The 22,171-nt window shown below is 48.8% G+C and overlaps 1 protein-coding gene across 1 annotated transcript in view; it reads left to right on the top strand.

Moving 5' to 3' along the window:
- Positions 1 to 22,171, top strand: part of IGDCC3 (immunoglobulin superfamily DCC subclass member 3) — a 95,123-nt gene that overhangs the window by 42,278 nt on the left and 30,674 nt on the right. The window contains exons 3-5 of the mRNA XM_040077349.2: positions 14,203 to 14,347; positions 17,049 to 17,179; positions 21,699 to 21,836. Of these exons, the coding sequence (XP_039933283.1) occupies positions 14,203 to 14,347; positions 17,049 to 17,179; positions 21,699 to 21,836 (414 nt within the window). The remainder of the gene's footprint in view (positions 1 to 14,202; positions 14,348 to 17,048; positions 17,180 to 21,698; positions 21,837 to 22,171) is intronic.

The raw sequence follows: 22,171 nt of genomic DNA, 5'->3' as shown, positions 1-22,171 counted from the left end.
CCTCTGCTGTTCCAGCACCGACTTCTTCCTTGTGATTCAGTGCCAGGCTCTGCATCCTTGTCCAGTACCACAGTGCTTAGGGAACTGAGACGTACGTGGCTGAAATTGTTCCTTTGGGACCTGCGTCCTCTGGGGTCCACCCTGCCAAAACCATCGGGGTTTGTTAGAGAGAGGCACCGCTGCCAAACCTGGCCCGGAGTGCTCACTCACATCGATACCTCCACCCCCTGCTTTGCCTGGACCCCAGGCACAGTAATTTCCCAGCCAGGCTGCTCCATTAGGACATTACAGGGACATTAGTTAATGAGGCTGGTTCTGAGAGCGTGGTCTGAGTTAATCTGGGCTGTCCCCGCTGCTGCAGAATCTGCATCTGGCCGGGGTTGTGCATCTCGCAGCCGAGCTGCCAGCAACTTCATCCGAGCTGCTGGATGAAAAGGGCAGCGCTTCCAGAAACACTCGCCAGCAATTTGTCTCGCAAATGAGCGAGGGTGGCTCGCACCGCCCCGGCGCTGCTGCGGGCGGTGCCGGGCTGCGGCTCCCGGGCGCGGGCTGCAGCTGCCTCGCACCGCTCTGCTCGCCGCCGCTCGCCAGCCGAATTTCTCGCGAGCGGACCACGCATCTGCATTAATTTAGATGGCTTAATGTGGGGAGATCATCAGCTTGATTTCCCCTGTGGCTCTGGGAGTCAGCTGGGGCTCCGGGGCCTCCCATTAGCGGCCCAGCCCGGTGCCAGATGGCGGGTGATGGCTTGCGGAGGCTCCGGAGCTGACGTGCCTCATTGTGTGAGAACACAAAAGCGAGCCGGGCTGGATGTTTTTTTCTTACCCCCCCCCCCCCTCTTTCTGCTTTAATTTTCCTTCAGTGCTGTCACCCTCACAGCTAATTCCTGCAGCTCTCTTTATTTATTTATTTTGCTTCGTGCTGGGGAGGGCTGTGAAGTTGCTGACAGCGTTTTCCATGCGGATGCTCCTGCCTTGTGCCACGCAAGTACCTTAAGGACTTTGCTTCTGTCTTTTATTCTCTGCCTCAATATTCATATGGGGTGCACAGTCCCATGTGCGTGCACACCCTCGTGGAATATCGTCTTGGACATTTGGGTCACATAAACAAGTTATTAGGGCATTACAGTGAGTCTCCTGGGGGCCCATTATACAACCATGAGGTTTTGTTAAGATAGATTTAATCACCTTCCTGAATATTTCAGGTGTCCCAGCAGTTTTTCAGATCTCTTAACGGTCTGTGCTACAGTCACCTGTTTGTTAGAGAGTTTTCACCTCTTTTGTTAATACAGGAGAGGCGCCTGTTTTGGGCTGCAAGTGTTTTCTCTGATGAAGATGCACATTTCAGGAGGGGGAGGACTGATTCCTCAGGTTTGATGCAGGACACACTAAGCATCCCTCCAAGGGCCCCTGAAGATCAGGCTTACAGGGCTTTGGCTCTGATTTCCCCAGTGTGCTGCAAACTCAGGGGCAAAGCTCAAGTTGAGAGCTCAAAGTCACTAAAAATGCTCCTCTGCAATCCCTCCTTTCAGGTGCAGCATTTGACCTCTGCCAGCTCTCTAAAACCCACATCACTTTGCAGCGCTGCTGCTCCTTGGCATTTATCATCCCTCCAGCCCACACAGCTTTCCACATTTCATGTGTGCATCCCAAACTTAAGCTTTAATTAAAATGAAATTTCCTGCTGACAGAGGGCTTAGGTGGCTAAATGATGTTAACTTTGGCACCTGGATGGGGAATGAGTCAGGGAAGCAAATGAGAACAGCAAGTGCATGAGCAGGGACAGGGACAGAGGAATCCCAGGCAGTTGCCGGTCTGTCTGGTTGTCCCATCACTGACAGTCTTTGAAGGTAAATGCTGGTATTTAAATTTGAATTGTGTGGCTGCCTGAGTATCCAGCATGTCTTCTAAGTTTTCCTCCTTTGACTGGAGCTGCAATGTCAATGTTGACCTTTTCTCCAGGCTTGGCACTGTGTGCTGGGTTTCTTTTCAGCACCTCCCCTTGTCTTTTGTCCATGGCACTGAATTTTGTTGCCAGAGGTGGTTTGGTAGGATGGGTGGAGGTTGATGGAGAGTGTAGGGCATTTGCATTTGGTGCATTTGCAGAGGACTTAGGTGCTGGTGATCACAGGAGAACCTGTGACTCCTGTTCAGGGAACCACTGCTCAGGGAGTCAGGCAGCCTCCCCCCACCACCTGCCCAAGTGAATTTCAGGGTGCACAAACACAGGAAGAAGCAGGAACATTTGGGTAAAATACTTGTAAATTTTGCAGTAGGAAATAACACAGACTCTTCCAACCTCTTCTCCTCCCAACAAATCGATAAAACCTCTCCTTGTAGCCCTTCGAGCTGATAGTTATCCCACCCAGGAGCATCCTGTAGGAATGCTCCTCAATGGCTTCCCGAGCCTCACTGACCTCTCCTCCTGTTACCCAGGGCTTCTTGTCATATCCTGTGCCCATAAACGGTACCAAAGGTCCTTGAAAAAGAGGAGAGGCACCACCTGAGGTGACCGGTGTTTGTTTAATCAAGGATAAAAAAGCAAAACAAATTAGAGGCATCTGAAGTATATATCTGAATGCCTTAGCAAAGTGCTCAAAGCTGAAATTTAGTTTTGCTTGACTGCTCATTTTAAAAATTCCATACAGAAAGGACTTGGTTATTTCTGTGTGGCAGTAAGAGATACATACGCAAAGTTCTGTATGTGGCTGTGACACAGTACCGAGGTTGGGTGATGGCAGATCACCATCGTGGCCCTCCCATGGGCATGGTCAGGTTCTTTTTCTACCATATGGAAACCTGCTCCTGTAAAGCATCTCCTATCAGGGATCCCACCCAGCGAGCACAGCCCTGCGTGGTGTGGCTGTAGCACAGTAAACCAGAGAGCCCTGTGATGACCTCACAGGCAATCAGTGCATCCCCTCTTTCTGTCACTTTCTTTCCTTGACATGGTGCTCTGGGATGGTTCAGTGCTGGTGGTGGTTTCCCAGGCAGTGTTGTCCCACCAGCCACCACGCTCAGCACGTCCTGGAAAGGATGCGCTGATCCAGGAGTGGCGCTGCAGGGTGACAGCAGCGTTGCCTCCTTTGACCCATGACTTTTCTCCTGCCACCTCTTTAAAATGAGTCCTCAAAGGTAATGAGTTTAATTTGATAAGCTGTGCCCAGGGTGAGGTGTCACAGTGGGTTTGGGAGATAAGCCTCCCTGCTTCTTATCAACAAGAAGTCAGTCCTCCCTTGAGAACTGTGTTTTCTGGAATGCATCACTGCTCCTCGGATTCAGTGATGGTCTGAGGAAAATAAAGATGGTAAGATTGGTGGTTTGTAACTTTGCTATCACTTCCTTCCTCTGTGTCACCACCTTACACATCCTTCTTATCTTTAACCATTCTCTTGTATCCTTACTTGTGTTTGTCTGCCAGGATGGTGATGTGTCTCCCAGGCGTATTTAAGATGCTGTGGGGTACAGAGGGAGGAGAAGGGGTTTGCTGTGGGGGCAGAGGTGCTTTGGGATATAGTGGCTTCTTCATGTGGATCTGGCATGAAATGGAAGCTGTCACCTTGTTGTGGAAGTGGGTGTCTGTAGGAACCCTGGCTCACAGAGTCCAACCTTTGCTACCACCCTCGTATTGTATCATAAAATCACTGAACCCTAGACAGGGTTTGGTTGGAAGGGAATTTAAAAATCATCTACTTCCAACCCCCTGCCATGGTCAGGAACACCTTGCACCAGACCAGATTGCTTCAAGCCCTGTGCAACCTGGCCTTGAACGCTTCCAGGGGTGGGACATCCACAGCTTCTCTGGGCAGCCTGTGCCAGGGCCTCACCACCCTCACAGGGAACAATTTATTCCTGTCGTGTCTCCACATACGTGTATACTCACTGCTGTGTCTACTCTGACAAGCGATGCTGGGGTACAGCCCCAAGTGCACCCATCCCAGTAGAGGCACAGGAAAGGAGTTAACACTCGTTGGCTCGTGCGCAGAAATACAATCCCCATCTCCTCCGAGCCCCCAGAGAGAAATCGGTGAAAACATCAAACCGCACGTCCTGTACCGTGGGGCCGATACGCCGGAGCTATGAACTTTCTCTTTGAGGTGGTAATGGTTTGGCTGGCAGCCAGGAGCAGCAGCCCTGAACGGAAAGGGGGACTTCCAGAGATAAGCTATTTTCAGCCAACGGGGCTTCTCGCCGCGAAATAAATAGAAAAAAGGACGAGCTCTACGTCTGCGGTCATGTGTCCTGCTTTCGTGGATTTGGCCTATTTTCTGAAGAATGGCTGTAATTCAGCTTGAATTTCCCCTGGATTGCTGCCAGCAAAATAGGAAGCTGTTGCTATTGCCAAGGAGCGAACAGGAATTTATATAGTAACTCAGCCACAGGGATGAGATGACAGCTAACGGCTTAGCTGCTGCTAGGAGGAAAAGCAGACCTGGGAGGAACCTGGATTTTCTCAGGATCACAACAGTTGAGTCCTTCTTACATCTTTGACATTATCCCCTTCAATCTGGACTGGGCAACATCGAAGCATGATTTCTGTGCTCAACACCAAGGGATAGGAACAGAGCAGCTTTCAGCATTTAGAAAAATCACCTGTGTTTGAGTGAAATTCAGAGTTAAAATGAACAGAAAAGAGATTTAGGGGCATTCTTTGCAATGCTAACCCTGTGCCCCGCTTGCTCTGGCTCAGTGCTGTGGTCCTGTGATCTCTCCTCTCCCTGTGCACAGGGGATGCTGAGTATTTCCCTTTCTGTGATGTGAGGCAGCTCCTCTGTGGGAATCCAGCCTTTCGTGATTATTTTTCTATTTAAATAACTTCTTGGGTTATCGTGCGCACCATTTCCACTTCTGTTTCTTTCCTTAATAAAGAAGGGGAGTAGTTTATCATTCTCGGCAGAGTATGGACGTGGTGAAAGACATACTGTTCTGAAGGATTTAAAGTTAATTTCCGCTGGACAGAGAGACCCTTGTTTGGGGTACTTCCACAGCCGCCTTTCCCCCCTGCTCTGGCTGCCTTGGGTCCACAGGGAGCCTTTGCCTTGTGTCTTTGGGCAGCTCTTCCCCCTGCCTGGACCCCATGTGTTAGGAGGTTTGCAAGTCTGTAATGCTTCGGAGTCTGAGGGATGCAGCTGGGACTCAGGCCTGCTGTGTGATGGGACATGGCAGAGAGGTGCCTCTGGGTGCCACAGAGCCCATCGTCTCTGACTGCCCAAATCATCATGTAAGCCAAAGTCTCCACGCTGGGCTTGGGTTTTTGCCAAGACCTATGAGATGCTTTGTTGCATGCACTGCCACCCCTTGAACCACCGGATTTGGGAAAGAGATCACCTTAGAGGCAGTTTCACCTCTTCCAGGCACTCCCCAGCTGCTGCCCAGGGGAATGTCTCAATCTGTGCAGCTGTCAGAAGGGGCTGTAGCTCAGTTTTCCCTGGGTTTGGCCATCCCAGCCGAGAGGAGTAGCACGATGTCCATGGCTCAGCAGCACTGAGCACTCAGTGAGCTCCTTTGCCCAGGCAAAGCTCCCACCTCAGCAGGGCTGACCCTGCTGCAGCAGGAGGGAAAATGAAGAGCGAGTTGCCAGCACTGGTGCTGTTTGCTGTCAGCCTGATAAAAATGGCACCTTGCCCACGTCTTCTATAAATCACAGGTTCCATTTGGAAAGGAGTTTTCTGTGGTAATTAATGAGCCAGTATAAAGACATTAAATGGAGAACGTGTAGTGATAGAAAGGCTTGTCATTCACTGAGCCATCTTCCCCCATGTGAATAACCACGGGGGAACAAAGGCCAAACTCCTTATAGACTGAAGTGCACTATCTCTGATAGCTGGGAATGAAGTAATTCTCTGAAAATAACAAAGGCGCAGTGAAATACATTAGTAAACTAATTACAAGAGAGCTGGTAAAAACAGATGCTGAAAATTTAAAGCTATTACTGGAATGATTGCTGGCAGAAAAATGGGGGCTGACAACAAAAAATTAAAAAATGCATCTCATTTAAAATTCATTAGCCTGTAAATCAGGACAGCTCCCTGTCTGAAGGCGAGGCTGATGGCATTTCCGTGGGCAGTCGTGATGAAAAGCTTCCTTGCCTTCACCTTTACGGATTCCATCAGTGCCTCCGGAGATGCCGAAACAAAGTGTGCGCTCGTTGGCGAGTACAGAAAAGCAGGGAAGCTGCTGACTTTGCTCAGGGAGGTCTGAGCAGCGATGTTTCTGCCCAGAGGTGTTGTGAGGGCTGCTGAGGATAACACCTCGTGCTCGCTTGGCTCGCTGCCTCTCCGAGCTGATGAAAAGCAGGATTGCTCGTCCACCCGCGCTCGATATTGGAAGGAGTTGGCTGCAAACGAAGTGGTCCAGGGCCAAAACCAGCTGTGTGGGAGCTTCCTCTTTTACTATCTCCATCAATATTTGGGAGAGGGATGGAAAACATCGGTATTGTGCAACAAATCAAAATGGTAACTATGTAATTTGTCTTAATTGTGTGTGTCGGAGTAGGAAAAACACGTGGAGCTCTGGATGGGAATCTGGCAGGAGAGACCTGCCTGCTGGCAGCGTACTGCACGCCTCGCTCTGCCCTCGCTGAGCCAACCTTTCCCAGAGGCTTGTGGACAGCTTGCCCTTCATTTTCTCATTTCTTCAGGGGTCTGCCGGGGCACTTTAGTGAGATAAATCATCACTATTTTGCAAAGAGCGAATGTGTGCTTCAGAGGAGAGTCCTGAAGAAGCCATTGCTGTGAATGCAATGGGAGGGGACATCTTGTGATGCTGGAGGGGAGCCCTGCTTTGGGGTGGGGGAGCCTCGTATGTTGTGGTGTACTCAAAAACACGGGAGCCCTTCGTGGTGAGTTGTACCTCTGTGCAGGTGTCGCAGCAGCCACTGCTGCCTGCCCAACACCACCCGTGGTGCTGGAGCCCTGTGCAGTTGCCAGATAACCCCTTCCTGCACTGCAGAATCACCAGCCCCATGTGCAGTCCGCCCAGGCAAATTAAGAGTTGTTTATGACATTTAATACTCCCCTTTCCCTCCAGCAGCAGGGCAGCAGGACCACAGGTTTGGCTTCACAAATGGTCGCCTCAGGATACACTAAATGCTGTCAGAGGCAGAGAGCAATTTCATCTTGAAAAATTACTGCAATAGAGCTCCCTGATAAAGGTCTCTCCCAGCAATGCCTCCCTCTTTGCCAGAAACTTCTTCTCTCCCTGAAACCAATTGGAGAGTGCTAGAGGGGCTGTTTATTAGTCAATCTCCCTGCAAAACAAGAGGGTGCTGGAAGATGAATAACCACTCTGGGTTGTCTGCTGTGCTGCTCAACATAGCAGGTAACATGATGGGATGCTGCCATGTGCTCTGAGCATGGAGGAAAGTGAGAAATTCGATCCATGGGATTGCCAAGATGCATCTTTCAAAGTGGTTTATAAGGAGCAGCATTGCCTCATGGGTAGAGTGGTACTCAAGGGTGGGATGATGTTGGATTTTGCTTGTGACCGTGGGTGGCACTTTGTGCCTGCCCTTAAAATAACCAATAGCTCTATAGGAAAGGTGTGAGGGTGCCCAGACAGCCCTGGTTGCTCACTGCACCTCAGAGAGGGTGTTTGCACCGATGCAAGGAGACTCCCTGCTCTTGCTTCCAGGCTGGGATGATTGCTGGCTGCAGCCACATTCTGTGAGGTCTTGGTCTCAGCAGGCAGCATTTGGGTCATGCTGCTGCCTGAGGGAGAGCGTGGCAAAGGCCAGATGCCCTCAAGGGTTTCCTCTGGCATTGGCAGCTGCCCTGGTGCTCTCTGCTCCCCTAAGTTAAGACAGACGGGGTGATGGGCTGTTGAATGTTGGGGACGCTCCCCAGCGTGCTGTACTGGGACAGTGTGAGGACAGTCTCTCTCCAGAGGTGCAGCATTTTATGAGTTTTATAGAAATTGTGAGGTACTGCAGTATAAAACAGTCCTTGGGCCATAGGGCCCCTGTTCATTTCCATGTGTGGTGCAGAGGCTGCATTTGTCCAGTCAAAAATCTTTCCTGCCCACAGGAGAGTACCCCTACATCAACAACTGATGGTGGTATAGTTAATTTTCCAATTAGTGAGCTATAATAAGTACCGTGAATGTCCTAAATGTTCTCTATGACTGGAATATGGGTTTGGAGGCGCCTGTGAGTGTGCAGGAGAGGCTGGGTGTGCTGGCGATGAGCAGCACATTCAGTCAAGCCTCAGGAAGAGGAGTGGAGCGGCAGTGCAGGCATTCAGAGGGTTCCCAGGTGCCACCCTACAGGGACCTTTCCAGGAAGAATCCATCATCCTCCTCACAGCCTGGTTCCTTGGCTTGTGCAGGGCAGGTAGAGCAAGCAGGGGCTCCTGAGGGTGTTCCCTCTGACCACTCCTCTGCACGCAGTGAAGATGTGTTCGTTACTTTCACAGGATGTTTATCATCCCTACGTGGAAGCAGCCCCTACAGGGCTCTGTGTTTTTTCTGCTTCTGAAAGCAGCAAACCCAACAATAAATCATGTGTCAATAGTGTCCATCAGGGCTGTTCATTGCGATGCAGTGGGGAGGTGACCTGGAGTTGGCTCACAGCCACTTCATGTGTTATGCAAAGAGCTGAGGAGTCACAGTTCCAGACCAGACAAAAATTTGCCTCCTTGTTGACTTGAGTCATGAGGTAGTATGTTTTCCCCCTACTCTTCTTGTAAAATATCTGTTGCATGTTCCCTCCCGTGGGCAGCTGCTGTGTCCCACTGTGAAGCATTATCTCTGTTGTCTCCCTTTCATCCCTGTCCCAGAAGCTTGGGACAGGAGAAAAAAACAAGCCAGGTGGAGACTTTGTTCCTCAACCAGAAAAGTCTATATGATGTGCTGTCTTCTCAGCCTGTTTTAAATTCTTCCAGTCAGCTTTGATTGTGGGTGAAAACAAGAGAGATGAGGATGCAAAATGCAGAGAGAACAGAGCCTGGACCGTCCTCCATTCATGCTCTGAGCCATCCTGTTAGCTCCAGGGGAAGAAAACAACAGCCAAAGCAAAAGAGGAATAAGCACTTGTTTGCAGATATTTCAGATAAAATGTGACCATTTCCCTGTACCTCTGCACAGACTGAGGTGGGTCATCCTCCCTCTTTTATCTCACCTGGTATTTTGGTTCCTCCTAAACAAACTCCATTCCTCTAAAAATGTCTTCCTTGCTTCAAACTCTCCTGAGTCTTGCAGCCCATATTCTTTGGAGCTCTGAGGCTCAGCATGGACAATAGGTTTGGGATTTTCCCTGCTATGATTAGTGGACAGGGGCAGAAAGGATTTTCCTCTGTGCTAGGAGAAGCACGGCTGCTGTTTAATATTTCCCTCCCTTTCCAAAGCTGAGAGAAAGGCGATTTTTCTTCCCTTTAGATGTGAGCAAAGGGCCCCGCTCCTGCTACTCCTGGAGAATTAAATAGATAAATGGGCGGCGCTGTTGTTCACGCTTCACTATGCACAAAGCAACTTGCATTCAAAATTGGGCTCATGGCAGTTCAGCAACAACCTCGCACAATAGCGTCATTAGACACGCAGGGCCGGCTCGCAGGCGCAGAGGCTGCTCTGCAGCTGGAGTAGCCACCGGGCTGGCCTGCCGTGGGCTTGTTTTTTAGCTTCATAAAAGTGCATCTTAAAAAAAAAAAAAAAAAGTATAGAAAGAAGATTCAGTGTCTTTTTCTTAAAGGCTTGGGCAGGCGTTGCTGTTTGAAGGCAGGGGGAAGAGAGGAGAGGATGGGATTTGTGGTGTCCACGCGCCCCCCATCTTTTGTGCCGGCTCCTTCTCATTGGCAAATCCTCCATTTCCAGAGTGTGGAGGGGACAAATAAGGGACCTGAGTCTGCAGAGCCTTCACCTGCTGACTTCTTTGAGAATGTTCCCTGGCAGGTTGCTGACTTAGTGGTGAAGGTCTCTTAAGCCACAAGGGAATCGAAAATTTAATCCCTCTTCTTGCCTTGGCACTGGTGGATTTCAGGAAAAGGAGTTGGGTGCTTCGTGAATCTCACAGATATTGAAGGTTGGTTCTGCTGCAGCTCTCAGCCTGATTTGAGTGGTTCAAGTTTGGCACTGATTGGCATGGTGTTCATTGTGTTTTAAAAACAACTCTGGCTTTGGCTGACCTGAGGAGGAATTCAATTTTATTAGTGAGTAGAGAAATTCAGTGTAAAAATCAGCAGCTCACTGTCATTGGAATGGAGCTGATCTTGGAAGGACTCAGCTTGTCCGCGTCTTGTTCTCTGCACTTGGCAAATAATTTTCCTCCCAGATTTCACCTTCCTCAGTTGTAACAGATGTAACAAAGCCCACCCTCCTTGGCAGGAGAGTCTGGAGGCCCAGATACTGGAGACACATCCCATAAAACTCTTGTTCCTTATACTGTGTTAACTGTGGGACATTTTAACCACATGCCTTCATTGGAAAAGGTCTGAATTTAACAGGTTGGTGGCAGAAATGTGGAGAAAGGATCTTCACTTGTGCACTGCTATTTGTGGGCTGCGTGGCATCCGTGGTGATGTGGATGCTCACTCCTGCCCAGCATCACCTTGTGTCAGAGCCAGCCTGGGTCTCCCTTTAAGTAATTTAAAATCAAAAGGCAATTTGATTGCAGAACTAGCTGACCTTCCCAAATGCTCTCCTAATACCGTGTTTGGCATTGAACCTTTCAAGTCTTCCTCCTCTCCTTGTGCCTGCACAATGTTTGTGTTTTAATGACTCGAAAGGCCTGGGATTTGCTTTGACATACCAAGTTAATGTTTTCTTTTTCTATATCAAATCTAGGTCAATCTCTGGCTTAGCACTAATGCTGCACTGAGCAAAAAAAGGATTGGCCACTAATGGTTTCAATTTAGTTTTTTATGGAGTAGAGAAAATTTCACTCGATAGCTATTTTCATTTTTATTCCATTGGCCTTTCCACCAGGCCTGTTGGGATGGAGAAAGTGCTTATGATTTGATTAGAGGAGACCCCAGAATGAATCCTTCATGAATATGGATGAGGATAAGCATTGCTGCTCACCTGTGTCCATGGGACATGCCTTCAGGGACTGCATCCCAGTGGGGGTTAAGTGGTGGGCAATCCCAAGCATGGCGGTTTCTTTATGGAAGAGCCTCACCTGTGATCCAGCATCATCCTAGTTGAGGTCCTTGGTTATATAACACAAGGGAAGGAGAGAAGAAGAGTAACTCCTCTGCTTCACGTGTCCGTGTGCCTGTATTCAGTCAGCATTCAATCTGAATCTAGGCTTGGCAAATGTGCTTTGGAAAAGGCTCCTCCATGCCTGCAGCGTCAAAGGGCTGCCAGGACCATTCCCTGTCTGCTGTGAGCCTCAGTTTTGTCTTTCCCTGCCCTGTGGCAGTTGTTGTGTACCACAGCCAAAATCCAGGTGGGATGATAGCAGAAGCACTGAGACATCACAGCTTGGAGCATTAATGTGGAGCAATGAGTGTGCATGTGATTTATGTTATTTTTATGGCTTGATGACACAATGAGATGGCAGAGGGAAGTTTAATGGGAGAGGGTGGCACTTGCCCCTCCGATGATGGTAAAAAAGGCCTGGGGCAGCACCAGTCCCTCCATGGGCACATGGATGTCGCATTGCTGGATGGCAGAGACCGCTGGCAGATGGATTAGTGAGTGCCTCCCCTCTTAGGAGCTTGCGGGTGAATATTGTGATTGCATGTATTTATTTTTAAAATTATTATGGCCATTAGCATAGAAATGAGCTGCAGCTCCCTGGCTGCTGGCCAGCCCCACCCGGGCTGACGTGCAGCTCTTCTCCTTGGCGGCTGGAACAAAAGCGCCCGGCTGGTAACGGGCTCCTGCTGCTTGCCACGGGAAGACATGTGACAAACAGGAGCAAGCACTCTGCTGCATGAGTTTGTTACAGTCAGTTGGGACGTATATAAAACCCTCACATGGGTCAGCAGAGATTTAGCCCCTCTAGGCAATGCCCTGTGTAGCAGTTGAGCTCCTATCCCTCTCCTCTCTTTCTCCCCGGTGATTTATTCCCAGGCTGAAAACCCGGTAATCACACACATTGAAGTTTTGTTGCTGTTTTACAGGAGATGCTCCAAAAGTCTTTTGTCTCTGCAACTGTAAATAAACTCGTAAACCTGTTTTAAAAATAGCATTTTGTAGCTCAGTGCATGAATTTTTAATGCATCTTCTGCAAACCAGCTGGTCTTGGCAAGGGTCACAGTGTTTCCTAGGCATTTAACATAAAACTGTGCTTCAAAGCCACATTATAGTGTCGTTGAAGAGTAATATTTTACTTAACATCCTCATAACTGAATTATTTATAACTTGCCATGTTTTATTCATGATAAATATTAATACTGGTGTCTTTAAGAGTAGAGGTTATTGCTGCAGTTTTACCTATAAGAGGTGATATTATTGAAATAAAGGAATGGCGATGAATTCTGCAGCCGGCAGAGCGAAGTCTGTGCCGGGGCTGTTCTTATTCACACCTCCCTCTTTTATCAACCCTGTCAGCCACCAAAAAAACTCAGTGCTGAGCATCTGTACATTTGAAAGGAATTTTCCTGGAGGCATTTGCCTGCTTTTTAAAAAATTTTCTTAGAGAGCTTTGTATCATCCTCTGTAAATCTTGGATTAATTTCTTGGTGAGGGTCCATAAGCTTTGGCTTTGCAAAAATGCTCACCCTGGTCTGGGTCTTCAGCCTTGAAATATTCTGCAGGCTCCCTTGAGCTTTCCTGCTGCAGGCACCCATGGATTCCCCCATCTTTTGAAGCATCCCTTGCCACTTTGGAAGGGGCATCACCTGGTGTGGGAGACTTCCTAGCAGCCTTTGGGCTCCTTTCCATGTCTGAATGCTCTGGACCATGATCAGTCTCATTTCAAGGCTAAACCCATATGAATTGGGTAAATTACCATTGTACCATTGGGCTCTATCATATACCAGAGAGGATAATTGCATTGGCTTTTATCTTGGAAAAGAGAAATACAGTTTTCCGTGACCTTTCACCTTGTGCTGGTGTGTCCCCATCTGGCTGGAACATTGCGTAGCCGCTCCCCGGTCTGGCTCCCGACGTGGAGTTGGCTGCCCATCCCACCCTCATACCTACAAAACCTTCCCAGCCCTACGACTGTGCTGGGGCTTTGCTCCGTGTTACTCCATCAGCTTAACAAATCTGCCATCAGCGGGTTGCGAGCGGTGGTTGCGGGAGCAGCGCAGGTTAATGCAACACATATTTAATGTATGATTGCTAATGGCCATCTCCCATCTGCCTGAGCCCAACTGCAATTTGCAGATGAATGATTAAGCTGCCCTGACACATAGGCAGCTTGTTCCTTAGCAGACCCACAGTCATTGCACTTGATGCATGTTGAAGGGGACGAGGCTTTCTTGCTGGAGAGGGGTGTCATCGGGCTGGGTCGGTGGAGCAGGGGATTCTCTTGGAGTTTGTTTTGTATGGTAATGCAAGAGACCTTCCTGTGGATGCAGCGCTTTAAATGAGTCATGAGCTCAATAACCACTGGGATGTTTATAAGCTTTGAATATGTTTATTGCGGAGTCAACAGGCAGCACCTTCCAATTAATTAATAGTAATAATTACGGTATTATTTATGTAGCTCTAACAGTGTGCCAGAGTGTTTCTGTACAGTGGTTACAGCTGTGGCTTGCTGGAACAGGCTGGTCTGTATTCACCCTTTGTGGGCATGCTGGGGTTCATCATTTTCTGTCAGGGGGTCCCAGCCCCAAAACCCTCACTTTGCTGAGCTCTTGGCAGCTGCTCTTTCTCTTGGCTGAATCCTTTTGCTCCCCAAATGTTGACATTGATGGCAACAGAAAGAATCCATCTCTTTTGATGTGGACTAGGATCCAAAGATTGCTCAAGCTATTGGGAATGACCTCTGACAAGTGCCAGTGCAGTGTCTGTGTTTTTCACTGCCCCCGCAGACCTCGCCGAGGACCATGAGGGTTTTGGAGCAAAGTCTCCTGTTCTGGTTGAGCCAATCAGTTCAATGTCCAGAGGCACGTGGGATGCCAAGAATTTTCCACTAGTCTTGTTTTTCCATGCAGAAGGTTAGGCTGCAAGCTGGCCTTCTGCTCTTACATTACATTACAGCCCCATTTGCATTCTGTAGGAAATGAGGGTGTATTTCTAGGTCATGTGAAGTTGCTGACATCAGTTGTTGGATCTTTCTTCACATGTGAATAATTTTGTCTCTCTTTTTGTCTTCCAGCAATGTCTGACTTCCACATCCACCCTCAGAATGCAGTGGTGGAGGAGGGCGGTGTGGCGAGATTCCAGTGCCAGATCCACGGCTTGCCTGAGCCAGTCATCCTATGGCACAAGAACAGCATGCCAGTCAACACAGACAACGAAAGGTAGGACATGTCCAAGCCACCTGGCTTCTCTCCAGGTGGGAAAAAATGGCCAGACTTTCCTTTGCTTTCACAGTTGTGCTCAGACACAGCTAACCTTGGCTATGGGTCTTGACCAGTGTTTCCACCATGGAAGACTATTTCGTTTAGTGTGTTGTGGCTTTTCTGGTTTGGTTCTCCTTTTGGCCAAACACCTTGTAGGGGTACTGGCATTTCCCAGGGGAGTTAAATAAAGCTATTAGCTGATTTTCAGGGGCTTGCACTGACTGTCTCTGATCAACCTTGCTCCAGGTTTATTTTCCAGCACAGAGAACTGCCCAGCAAGCCTTAACGAGCTGGGTAGCTTTGGCATCCTTCATCCCTCCATGGCTCCATTTTGTTTAACTCTTTCTGAGACAGATCCATGACTTAGGATCTTGCATATGGGTCCTGGACTCCTGCAAGTGCTGAATTACACTGTGGCTGCTATTCCCAGGTGGACTGCCTCATGTGTGGCACCTGGAGAGCTCTGCAGAGAGCTTCCCACAGCACCCTGAGCTGCCAGTTCCCAAACAATCTCCTAAAGAGAAACTCCAGCTGCCTCCCTTCCCAGCCTAGACCTGGAGCGGCACGTCGCCGCTTCCTGTGTTTGACAGGCTGCTCCCCTCGCGTCGGAAACGTCCCTCATCACGGTTTGATGCTCGGCGCGGCGCGGGACAGGTGGCAGGAAACGCGTGCCCGGTGCCGGCAGCCCCAGCTGTAGCTCGGGAGCCGCACAACCAGCGGTGGGAGACAATCGCTCACAGCTCACCTCGAGCACGGATTGGCGGCCCTGCCTTGGGAATAGGCGAAACCAGGAAGCTGTAAATATTTTCCTGAAAGTCCCTATTCTTAAAAGTGTCAGTTCTGCAGCAGAATGCGGTTGGGTTCTTTGGAGGCAGGAGAAAACACGAGGGCTGGAACAATGCCTGACCTTCTCAGAGTGGCAGTGAACTTACAGTAGAAGGACCCAAGAGGCCCAAATCTGCTGTGGAAAACTGCAACTGTCGGGTTTTGTTTTTCCTTGCATTTTTCAGCTGAGTTTTTTTTAGCCCAGCGCAGGGTGGATTTGTTAAACTTGATGTTCTCTGAAGGCTTCTTACTCATACGGGTGCTGAACCGGGGATGTGATCCGAGGTGGCATAAACAGAACTAAGGGGTGGAGAACTGTGCTGGATGCCTTACGGCATCCCAGTGAGATGTTACAGGACAGGTGACGTTCCCCTGAAGTCCTTCATGCATCATTGATCCTTTCCATTTGAGCCCAGGAACACAGTTGTGGAGATGGTTAGAAATGTTGCAGGGATTTAAATGTGACCTTTTCTCCAAGGACTTCTTTTCTCCAAGGCTGGGGGAACCCCAGGACTGAGGAACCCCAAGACTGAAGAACTCCAAGACTGGGAAGCCAAGACTTTTCTCCAACCCAGAAAAGTCCAAGCTGTGCTTGTTCCTGCTGCTTCTCCTTGGGGAAGGGAGTTTGCCCAAGCCCTGGAGGGTGTGGCCTAGGAACAGTTTCCCTACATTTGTGTCCTGGTTTTGAGGAGATTTAGCTTTGTGTAGGAGTAATGTTACTGGGGAAGTTTTTTATTGTCAGCTCAGTAGATTAATCTCTGACACCAGAGCCTGGGTGATGAGAGTTGCTTCTCTAACTGAATTGGATTTCTGCATTAATCACGCTTGGTGCATTTCTGGGTATAAAGTGTATATGAATTTGTATGCCGAGTCTTGCACTTGGAGGCTTTGAAGGCAGAATAATAGCTTTGGAATTGAATCTTCTAATGCTGTGGGCAGATTGTTAACAAAAATGAAGGCTTCTTGTAGTATAATTCATCCAAAACAATGGGCATTTTAAAGTCCCAGAGAGATTGCAATCAACTTCGGGCCGTGTAAAACTGATTGCCGTCACGCTGCCACCGACACGGAGCCCCACGTTAGGAGCCCGGCGCAGGGAGCAGGTTATAGGCACTTAACCATATGCTGATATGGAGAAAGGTGTTCTTCATCTTCCGGACGGAAATGGGTTATTAGCTCATCACAGTGTAATGACTTACTACCAGCCAATTTAAACAAGTGGTTGCCAAGCAACCTGTAATGTATGTGTACATATATGTGTGTATGCACGCATGATTTAAATGTGCCTATGTTTTAAAGATATCAAGTATTTATTGATGTTTACGTTTGCCTGCTCAATATTTATTTTAAACATACCTTTTCGTGCATCTGAGGTTTTAAGGTTGTATGAATTTGAGTCCTGGGCCTGGAGTGGGGAGCATGGAGCACGGGTTTCTGATGCCTGTCCATGGTCACTGTGCTTCAGCTGATGGGTGATAATTCCCACTCATGTGGGATAACCACAGTGTCAGCTGCCTTCACATGCAAATGCACTGCCAGAGCTTTTTCACAGGTTAAAAAGGAAGCATCTATTTTGTGGTCTTCTAACAAAAATCACCATTTCTCAAGGATGCGTCAGGAGATAAATTATTTTCTTTTACTCCCCTGTAAAAAAAGACCAGAGGCTCATGTATCCAAAAAAAAGTAAGAACTGATGCAGAAGCAGGTGTGGGCTCTGCCTAAAGGGCTGTTGACACCTTGGTGGTATTGGCAGCTCTGCACTGGGATGCAGGGAGCCAGCCTGCTGTCACAGGTTTGCTTTGAAAGCTTTTCATTCTGTTTTCTCCTCCCACAGGTACACGCTGCTTCCCAAGGGGGTTCTCCAGATAACGGGACTGAGGGCAGAAGACAGCGGGATCTTTCACTGCGTTGCCACCAACATTGCTAACGTGAAGTTCAGCCGGGAGGCCCGACTCACCGTGTCAGGTCAGTGCCATCTACGCTGCCCTGGCTGCCTTCCTGCCTTCCTCCCACTGCTGTTCTGGACCAGGACAGTTTAAGAGAGCTTCAGGCTAACACACTGAGAGGCATTCCTCTGTCCAGCCATAACACCTTCCTTGTTCTGGATTGCTGTTTGTTAAGATCCCCTGTGGTGCAGGACATCCCAGATTCCCTGTGGAAATGGAGATTGCATCTTTGGAGATAACAGGCGAGGGAAGTCTGCCCAGGGATGGTTGAGTGGGTGTTTCTGAGCTCTTACATGCAGCCAAAGGTCTTTCCCTGGACCTGCGATCCTCCTCTCATCATATACATGTAATTGCTGGTACCCAGGAGCTGGAGGTTTTCCAGCATACAGTCTCATCTCACAGCTTCCCATCACCCTCCAAAACACTGCCTGGCCAGTGGTTCTGGAGCAGAGACTTAACACCTGTACCAAGTGTCAGATTAGCCTCTGCTGACTGTAAAAAAGCAGCACATGTGAAATGGGGTGAAGCCGAGGGAAGAGTGATGCTGTGTGTATCAACTGTGACGGGGAAAGAAAGCAGGATAACTGGTTCTGAAAGACCTGGGAGCTTTGGGTGCCTGTTACTTATCTGTTTGCTTGATCTATGCGAACAGTAGCCACATGGAGAGAAAAGAGAACAGTAAATTATCGATGTGGTGATGTCCTTTGTGTCAGTTTACTGGCCTGAGTTACTATTTCTCTCTCGCAGGGCAGAAAGCTCTAGTTCTTCTCATCTGACTATCCCTTGTTGCAGATGGATATTTTCCTGGTTTCCTGTCTGTGAAACATTTGTGGTTTTTTCTCCTCCTTAAAGCAGTCAGATGATGAATACAGGCACCGTGTGTAAGTGTTTGTTGTGGGATTTGGACCATGCTTCAGTGCCTGCACTTCTGTAACTGGACATTTGCATGGAAAACGCATTGCACTGGGTTAAACCTCCCTGGAAAAGGTTTATGCTCTGGGGTGTTTGCTAAGAGCACACAATTATCTGTTAGATCAGGACAGCAGGTGTGTGTTGGCATGTGAACCCTGGGCTTTGGCACAGCAGCAGAGGCTGTGGTGAGCCGCAGAGGTGCACGGGGCATTGCTTTGCTGCTGCGGGTGTTGTGTCAGTAAATACTGAGCTAACATGATTGCTGCTGTTCACATGGCATTAGGCATGATGGGGTAAGCAGAATTCTTGCAAATATTTTGTATCACCTCTCTCTTGTGTCGTGGTGAAGGGAATTGTCTCTCTGCTTTTCATGATGGCAGGGGGGCTCACACTTTCCTTGCAGGGCAGCAGCTTTAGCCATTGCTTCACCAGCAAAGAAGCATCAGGTCTGCCTCAATGAGGTGTCCAGTCCAAGCCCTGGCTGGGGAGGGAGGAGGGAGAGGGTGAGAATGGGCTCTGGAGCCTGTGCCCTGCAGGGCATTGCCACAACCCGGCAGGAGAGGAGGAGGAGGAGGGTGGCTGCCTGTGGGGGTGAAGAAGCCTGCTTGCAGTGCTCTCCCTCCTCTCCCTGGCAGTGCTGATGGGGCTGCCTGCAGTGAGCAGCACAGAGATGTCTTCCAGTCCTGCTGATTGATTATTTTCAAGTGCCTGCTCAGCAGAGCTGCTCCCGAGGGGCTGCCTGCCTCTCTGCACTGACACCTTTCCAGTGCGAGCTGCAGCTCTCTCTGCTGCTGTCCTTTTGATCAAGATCTGTCAGGCGATGCTCCTGTCCCTGCTGGAGTGCCTGTCACTGCTGGCAGTGCTGGGGACTTCCCCATCCTCACTTGTGACTGCTCCTGGTGGAGTCCCTGGGGACCAGGGGCATCATTAGAGCCCTTTCAGAATAAATCCCTGCGCTGCCCTGAACCCTGTTGAGCTCCAGCAACACTCTCCTGCCACGAGTCCCTCATTTTGTCACTCCTTCCTTCCTGACCCTGCATCAAAGGGCTGGTCTGATTGAGGAAGGGAACCTCCTCCTTGATGCTGGGACAAGGTTGGTCCCTTTGTGTGGTGCTGGCCTCTGACTGCAGTGTCCCTGCTGTGTCCCAGTCCCTGCTGGCCCTGGAGCTGTCACTGCTGTGAGTGGTGGGCTCAGCAGCAAAGCTATGGGACCATTCCATGGCCTTTAAGGAGAAGGTGAGCAGTGATGGAAATGCCACTTCCAGGGTTGGACAGCATTTGCTCAAACTCAGGGAGCTGAATCCACGCTCAAAAACCTGAATGTGTATTGAAGACTCAGAGTAGAAATCAAAGAATGTGATTTTTAAATATTTTATTGTCAAAGTAGGGTGTTTCATAAATTCTGCTTTGAGCTTGGCTCTCTTTGGTGATATTCTTGGGTGACCTTGGACAATTCATTTCATTTCTCAGTGTTTTGAAATATTGAAATCGCTATATAATACGCTGATAATACCGTATTATTCTAAGCGTGAACATTTAGTATTGTGATTCAGAACAATAAATCTACATGGGTTTTAAAGGCACTCCGAGGTACTGAGGGGAAGGTATTGTTTTTCAGATCTCTTGGGGTTAACCAGCCGGTCATATGAATTTATTGTGCATTCTGGTTCTCATCAAAAAATCTGCATTTTATGGCTTGCAGTGAAATGCACTTAGTGAGAAAGTCAGCTCTTAAGTCACACTGACACGGTGATTTTTCTTGGATTTTGCCCATTTACACACAAGCTTGGAGTCGCTTTATCGCTCCCTGCTTAGCCCCCGTAGGAACAATTAATAAACGAGCTGCTCTGATATCTGCTTGCCCTTGGACCACTGTGGAATCCCCCTGCTATGCCCTGATTCCAGCCCCTGAGCTACTGTGAAAGGGTAACACTCAAAAATGCAGAGAGAAATTTTCTTCAGAAAAGACCCTGTAGATAGGTTTCGGTGGATCACTTCTCTGTGACGAGCTTTTTGAACATTGCAAAGTCCAAGTGCAGGAGTCAGCGTGGGCTGGTCGCGATGGGAAGGTCCCTGTGTGCTCCCCAGCCCTCCCTGTGCCCCACTCCTGCTTGGGGGCAGATGACCAGCCCAAGTATTTCTCTTTGCAGGTGTACTGAGCTTTTTTTGCCAGCAGCTGTAAGATTGATGGAATTCCTTAAACACCGCTTTGACCTCGGCATTTCTGGCATATAACCCAGCTCTCATCAGAGATGGGGAGAAAGATGAATGCAGAGATTTTCAGTTCCTGTTTACTGATGGAAAACTGAGAATGTCTCTTGAGTTTCCTCCTCTTCTGCTTCCAACAGATGAGACTAAAGGCTGTAGGGACATTTGGCCCAGGGACAAGGCACTTTTTAGGGACTCAGGAGATGTGAGTTCAGCTGTGGTATACATAACACAGGATGATGTTTTTGTCCCATGCGATCATTCTGTCTAGTGAAATGTGTTTTCTTTTGCCTTTCTCGTGCCTGTCTGGTGTTCAGGGTCCTTGTGCCAGGATTTTGTTCTATTATGGGTCTGTACATCCATCTTGCACGATGGGTTTTATTCTTTGTTGCTGCCACTTGGTGCTACTATAGTGCAAATTAAGAATTAGTGATTGTATCATGAGCAGCAAATGTCACAGGTATATCAGTGAAATGGGATGCATCCTCTCCCTTCAGGAAAATGGTAGGAAAATGTGGGGTGCAGTAGTCAGGGGAGTTTCCTCTCAGAAAGCTCCTCAGCAGAAGTCAGGGATTGTTGCCTTCATCACTCCTTGTCCCAGGTGAGGTCTTTTGGAGCAAGTGACACCAGCAGCAAGAGAGACAGCTCACAGAGACAGAGTTAGGCACTGTGGTCTCTATGGATTACTTTATGGCTTGAAATGCTGAAAGATAAAGCAACTCCTTCATTTATTTGCATTCCTGCTCTCTTACATGTTGTGTTTTCTTTATGTACCTTGTATATATACCTAATACCATATATTTCCTTATATGCACATCTTCTCTTTGCGTTCACAGTGCAGTTCCTTCTCTATGCTGCTGATATCCAAATGTTAACAGGGCCTGTTTGGGGCTGGATCATTGGTTCAGGGTTTTTCCCCAGGAATAATCAAGGCACACTTTAAAAATGCTTGGCATGACTGTCACACAAACACTTCTGCTCCTTTTGTTTCACGTGCATCTCAGATTTATTGAGGGTTACACCAGCCATGTGATTTTGAGTCCTGGAATGGTTTGGGTTGGAAGGATCCTTGAAGATCATCTCATTCCACCCCCTGCCATGCACAGAGACACCTTCCCCTAGAGCAGGTTGCTCTGAGTCCTGTCCAGCCTGGCCTTGAACACTTCCAGGGATGGAATCCACAATTCCTCTGGGCAGCCTGTGCCAGGGCCTCACCACCCTAACAGGGAAGAATCTCTACCAAATACCTAACCTAAATTTCCCCTCTTCCAGTTTGAACTCATTGCTCCTTCTCCTGTCACTACAGTTCCTGATGAAAGACGATATGCACTTAGAGGAGATGTACTTAGAGGGTGCCTGATGTTCCCTTTGAACAAGAGGGAATCAGAAGCCTTCTGACGATGCTGCTGTCGTTGCAGGCTCCCACTCCACCGTGTACAAGGACCCCATGATTCTCGTGGGCCCGGAGAACCTGACGCTGACCGTGCACCAGACAGCGGTGCTGGAGTGCATCGCCACCGGCAACCCGCGGCCCATCGTCTCCTGGAGCCGCCTCGGTAAGCCCTGGGGTCACTGGGATTTCCTCCTCCTCCTCCTCTCCATAGCCATCAGGTAGGAAATAGGTGGGTGCCCCTGACTGTTTTATACAACAACTGATTCACCCTCTCCCTTCCCACAGAAGGTAATTGTAGGCTTGAAGTGCTTTTTATCCTCATGTCTACACTTTGTTTTTTCTCTCTGCCAACATTCTGTTTTCAGCTGTTAGAGAAGTGGGTTGGTTAAACCTGTAGATGTTTCATGAAAGGTGATAATTTTATCTTTTCTCAAGTGACAGCATCTTCTTCTGCTGCATCAAAAACATCACCACTGTTGGCCTAGAGAAGCAAAATCA

This window comes from Hirundo rustica, chromosome 13 (genome assembly GCF_015227805.2).
Source record: "Hirundo rustica isolate bHirRus1 chromosome 13, bHirRus1.pri.v3, whole genome shotgun sequence".
In the NCBI taxonomy this organism is placed as follows: Eukaryota; Metazoa; Chordata; class Aves; order Passeriformes; family Hirundinidae; genus Hirundo; species Hirundo rustica.
This window is presented reverse-complemented; position numbering and strand designations above follow the sequence as displayed.